The 6,110-nt window shown below is 40.5% G+C and overlaps 1 protein-coding gene across 1 annotated transcript; it reads right to left on the minus strand.

Moving 5' to 3' along the window:
• Window positions 1–511: 511 nt before the first annotated feature.
• Window positions 512–5,772, minus strand: ankrd33aa (ankyrin repeat domain 33Aa). The gene is made up of 4 exons (XM_038739714.1): window positions 4,284–5,772; window positions 4,002–4,131; window positions 3,771–3,911; window positions 512–3,142 (listed from the first exon to the last, which is right to left on the minus strand). The coding sequence occupies exons 1-4, from the start codon at window positions 4,539–4,541 to the stop codon at window positions 2,319–2,321; spliced, it is 1,353 nt and encodes a 450-aa protein (XP_038595642.1). The 5' UTR covers window positions 4,542–5,772; the 3' UTR covers window positions 512–2,318.
• Between the last annotated feature and the right edge of the window lie 338 nt (window positions 5,773–6,110).

Below are 6,110 nucleotides of genomic sequence, written 5' to 3' on the forward strand. Positions count from 1 at the left end.
TTCCCCCCTGTGAAGAGGAAGTCACAACACTGAAATAAAATGTGACAATGTTTTACTCTTAGAATGACCAGCTACAGCATGAAACATTAATTTTCATAGAAATAATTGTATGCTCTATTGTTGAACAAACCCAAATATCCTTTTTGCTTCTATGTCAATAAGCTGTTATGTAATGATACTGCACATTGGATGAAAAGATTACAGAGCAGGGTTCAAAAGCCATCCCATGCCACGAGATCGCATTAAAGGCTTCCTTAAGAAGCTCAAAGTAACTTTATTGTGAAAGAGTAACCAATGTTACGTGCCAGACAAGAGGCTCATCAGTCACATGCATGCCTATTAAGGAAATGTTGAATTTGCGGTGTTGAAGGGGTAACTTTAAAATGTTCTTTCAAAGTGTGTATTATGTCATGTAACAACACCAAACACAGTATGGTGGTACTTTCACTAGATCACCAAATCAGGTAAAGACATTGAAGAAAAACAAACTCGCACGTGAAGGTCAGTAAATTTATTCCAAACTTGCAACCAAACACACATTTTATAGGTCTCACACTTTAACAAGATGTAGAACACCTGAGCTTTCAGAGTCTCTGGCCTCCACTTAATAATAAACAACCCCAGGATCAAGTCTTTAATTTTTGTAAGAACAGTATCTAAATAGGATTTTTTTTAGACAACACATTTAAATATATTTTGTTGTAATTAGAATATGTATTGAAATTACATCTGTATGAGTTATTAGTTATGATTTTAACACAAGTACCATGAACATTTTAAAATGGCCCAATGCCTTGCCCAGATAGATTGCTTAATGTGTAGTGCTCCACATATTATTAATAAAAGATTTCCTGAGTAACATTATGTGCAAAAGGTTTCTTTGCTGTGCATAGGTACCTCTGCAGATGTAAGGTCTGCTATTGGTGTATAAAAAATATTGCAAGCAGCAATTCTGGTGGTAAAGTAAAAGCCCATCAAACATGGTACATTAAGCACAGGCAGACTGAGGATACCAGTGAGCAGTTTTTCCCATGATCAGACAAAATGTCACAGATATGGCTCAGTTCCTTTTTTTCTGTATTATCACTGTAACATCATTCACATGCAACAGTCACACAGTATGGAGTATTAAAAGTCTGTCAGAAAGACAAAATAAAGGCATCTGGTAGATGCTACATGTTGCATACAGTGGAAAGTGCAGAGGATTAGAGAACCTTTACAGAATAAGAATGAAATTGAGTGTTTGATAAAATTCAAAATAGGGATTGATTTCATTCGTAAAAGGCTACAAAATGGACTTTGACCAAGGAATTATAATTTTGAGCCTCACTCACGAGTTATAAGCTCAAATATCACTTTTTAACTTTGCCCTGGTAGTGGTGTTTGAGGGACTGTAGGATTTGTCTACTGACTGAACAGTTTTGATCATAATTGGAAAATGTATTACATTGCTATGATTCACTTCCAGTGTCTGAATCTTTGCCAACAACCTTATTTGTGCTTCATGGCCGGACTGTCTGAAGTAGCAAAACCCTGTGGAATAAAAGCATCCTTCAGACGCTGCATCTGACATAGCAGCATTGGTTTGGTGTATAGGTAAAATGAGCTCTCAAAAGAGATCTCAACTCTGGACCGATGACAGCCTCATTAGTGACTTTTGTATAGATTTAGATGGCAGTCAGCAGAGCAAATCAGATGTATTGTTGATTTCCTGAACTGAGTTTACCTCTTGACTGATGGTGGTGCAAGAGGGCACAGTCTTCTTAAATAACTATTGCATAAATTCACTCACATATACTGTATATACAATATTTGCTATAGCTTTGGTTATCTTGCAGTTGAATACCACAGGCTACTTAGAAACTGATCACAATATACAGATTAGTAAAATCCTCACAAATGGACAGTGTTTTTTAAGATTAAATAACGTCATTACAGGTGTCCGTGATCAGTAAAACTTTGCATCCCCAAGAGACGGACTCGACCAATCCACCAGATAGAAGTTGCAATAAGAAAAAGCCATTCTAAGACTTGTCACCAAAACCAAATAACATTTGGTTAACGTTATTTTCAGCATTGCAAAGATGCTGAGCATTAAATCACACCTAGCAATTTCAAGTCACCCCAGTTTTCTCTTTTTCATACTAAGCCAAAAAAATCCATCCAAAGTTCAAATCCATCAGTCAGTTTTAATTGTTGATTGCTCACTTCCCTTTTTCTTCTGTTAAAACTGGCTTTAGAGTTATTGTAGTCACATGCTCATCCCTCATGCATGACATTATCACAGTGAAATTCCTTGAGGAAAAGAGAATACTGCCTCATTTTTTGCTTGATGAACGTTTGGACCCCTTAGATTTTTTCTCTTGCTCTTTTTCCTTTTCCTGAAGCTTCTTCTCTCTCTTTTTCTCCTCCTTTGCCTCCTTGTACTTCCACATCGGAGGCTCCAGGTAGCCCTTCTGCCTTTTCTTCTTTTTCTCTTTCTTTGGAGTGGGCTCCCCAGATTTTGTCACTTCAATCTTAGGAATACAGCCTGAGGGGAAGATGCTGTTTCTATGTGCCATGCTGCGGGGAATGAAGCTTCTCATGCCACCTGATGGCATGCTTTCCCTGCGCTCTGAGTTCTGGCAGCAGGAGGTCAGAGATACAGAGGTGGTTGACACAGCAGTGAGAGAAGATGAGGTGATGGATCCTTTAATGTGGGACACTGTGCTCTCCTCCAGCTCCTTGCTACTGTGCTTTTCAAGCAGTTCAGGAACGGCAAACCGTCGCTTGCCAATCTCTGGGGGGCTGGAAGGACAGAGTGGACGGCAACCAGTGACTACCAGGGGGCTGTGGATGCTTGTGGTCATCCGCACCATATGGTCCATGACCCCATTTTCTTGCGGGTCCTGAGGGAAGCTGAAAGAAAGGCTGTCTTTTAAGCGCTGCCTCAGCTTTTGACTGGCTGTTTTGGAGCCCGTGGCCTTTGCTACCAGTTGCTTCAGCTCAGGCCACTCAGGAACGTAGCTTTCACAGAACTGCTCAGCGACAGGATGAGCCTGCAGGTGCCGTAGTCTTTTAAAAGTCTCAAACCTTCCTGTCCTAAGGATCCAATCCTTTAGACCTCTCCCTTGGACTAGGTCCATTGCATTCATATCTGCACCTGCACACGAGAAAGGGAGAAAATCACAGAACACAGTGGAAACAAGGAAACAAGGTCATAATCTTTGGATGTTAAGTGATGTGAAGAAATCCAATGCTATCTGGTTGTAATAATTCAATTAAAGCCATTATTGGAGGATCTGTTTAAAAAACTATGACAATAACTTAATGAATAGTCAAGGCATTAGAACAAATCCAAGAACACCAGACATATATTTCTAATCTACAAATGGCTCAAGTTTGCCTGTCAATACAGACAGACGGACTAATGTCAATCTCTCTCTGACATAATTGAACTTTAAATAGAATGTGGTTGGGATATTTATAGTGCTATCCTAAATGTGTCCCTGTACAGTTTATACTGGACTAATCCGGGCAGCCCAGAGAAAGACCAGATTAGTTCACAGATCATATGTCCTGGTTCGCCCTTTGTATCACATGTATATAACATTTATAGTTTTTGGTATATGGTTTTCAGGGAAAGTTTCCCTGTAAACCATTAGATATGCATTGGTGTCTGTACTAATCCAAGAATCTGGGCTGACTGTTTCTGAATGAATGTATTGTTCATGTGCACACACACACACCAGATGTATAAGAAATACTGCAAATTTTATTGGAGGTCTTACCATGCATTAACAGAGCTGATACACACTCCTCTCGGCCCTGCAGGCCTGCCTTAATGAGGGCTGTGAAGCCACGGGGATCCCTGACCTCAGTGTCCACACCAGAGTAGTAGTTAAGGATATAGTTTAGAATGGTGACAAAGCCTGGATTGAAACCAAATCATTATGTCAATATGGTAGGATTGACTTTGGGCTAGTGTTGAGGTAATGTGCTGTATGTGGCATCAGACATACCTGCCTGGGCAGCAATCATGAGGGCAGTATTGCCATCATTGTCTTGATGGTTGATGTCTATGAATGGACACGTGTGCAGCAAAGTGACTATGTCTATGTATCCATTGGCTACAGCCACCATTAGCCCATCCTGAGGGGTAACAAGGTAGAAATAAATTCACCTTCATTAAACAAGGTTTACTTTTACGTTAAACATTTTTTTGTTACAGATATATACATTTCTCAGGTTGTGTCAAAGTCACTTTTCTTGTGTGATAAAAAGGAAAATGAAATCCATCTCACCCTGCCATTGATGTCCAGTTCCATGGCCTCGTCTTTAGTAACTCCTCTTTCCATGATCCTGCGCAGGGATGCGGCGTTGTTCTTAGCGCAGGCCTCATACAACGTTTTAGCCGTCTCCGTATGCTGTTCGTTCCTTTCATAGTCAGGAAGGACTGAGTCTTCAGAAAGTAGACTCCCTGAATCAGAATCATCCAGGAGGATGTCCGAGTCCTCGGATGGGCCTTCGCCCAGGTGGGGGTCATAACTTGCAGTGGCCATTGGACCCCCTTCTGCCTGGGATCACACCAAGGTGTCAGGTCTGCTGCACACCACCCACATCTGAAATAGAAAGTATTAAATGTTATCACTGACACTGCATATGGGCCCAATCAGAGCTCATATTTAATTTAGATAACTGTAATACACTTGCACTGGTAGGAGAATAGCCCTAATGGCTACTGAACAAATGCTGTGCTCAGTGGTCACTTGCTGCGAATATAAGCATCTAAAATTCTTAAAACAGTAAGAGACATATTATGTTCCATTTCATGTGCCTTCAAAAGTGTGTGCTTATCCTAATGTGAAAGGTGCTGGTAAAAATATTTGTGTGCAAAAGGAATATTGTTACAATTACATTTTGTTTGGTGTCATGTAGGGCTGTGTGAAGATGTCTACTCAAAATAAGCATCATACACTAGTTCGAGTATGACTGCATTGCTGACAACAAAACACTGCCACCTTTCAAGTTAGAATGTTAAATAGATCTGGTGACCTGAGAGTATGAGGCATGATGCTTAAAGACGATAAGGAGCTTCACCTCACCTCAGCCCTCCTGTCAGAGTGGATGATCTGTAAGTCTGTGATTTACAGGGTAGGCAAGCTGACTGTATAATATGCTTTTTGCCAATGTTTGTTCGCCAGCTCAGCCTATTATAGAATAGAAGAGAGAGTAGTTATTATGACTCTGGTAAACAAATATTTTCACTATATTTAAGATGGTTAATGCTCAGAATGTGTACAAATGTGCAAGACATGTACACATATCTACAAATAAATACAGTAAATGGTCAAGAAACACTGTACATCTGCAGAAGCTCAGTCTGAAAGTAATGTGAATGAAGGCATAGAAGGAGGAGTATACTGGGTTGAGAAAGGCCATATGGTGCCGGAAGCAATGGGAGGCCAGACTAGAGACAGCATCTGTCATGGTGTCTTATTCGTGTCACACTGCACTGCGGAACAAGAACCCTGGGGTATCCAGGGGTTTTAAATCAATAAGCAATAACTTATGTTATAATTTGGTGCTATATAAATACAATTGAACTGAACTGATTATACAAAGGCAAGTCATACAAATGTTGTGTCTGTTAAAGTATATTTTGAAACCAACATGGCACTGTTTCTCGAGGCTCAGACTTAGGATGGGATGGACTTCTTAATGTTGTAAAGGAGAGTGAGAAAGAGCTTGATTGCTCTCCAGTGAGGAATGAGGGTTTCAGTCGTCAAGCTGCCTTGGCCCTCCATCACTACGCCATATCAACACTAGGCACAAATTCACACAGTTGATTGTTTGCACAGAAGTACCTTGTACCTTCTGAATTATAAATGAATGCTAAGTTTTAGAGCAGCAGCATCTTTTGGATAAGCTCTCGTTAAATGCCTGCTAGCACTGTATCATGCAAAAAAACTGAAGCTCACTATCATGCAAACATTTTTCTCCCCCCTCTTCCTCCTTCTGCACAAACATAGAAAGCTCCTACTTTAACTCTGCCATTGTGACCTACACTTTCTGCTGAGCAACACCTTGCAATCTGGTCAAGCTTCTTCTGCAACCATGTGTGCCAAAGC

This window comes from Micropterus salmoides, unplaced genomic scaffold, assembly GCF_014851395.1.
Source record: "Micropterus salmoides isolate LMB-PRFRI ecotype aquatic unplaced genomic scaffold, ASM1485139v1 Ms_hic_scaffold_2654, whole genome shotgun sequence".
Lineage (NCBI taxonomy): Eukaryota > Metazoa > Chordata > Actinopteri > Centrarchiformes > Centrarchidae > Micropterus > Micropterus salmoides.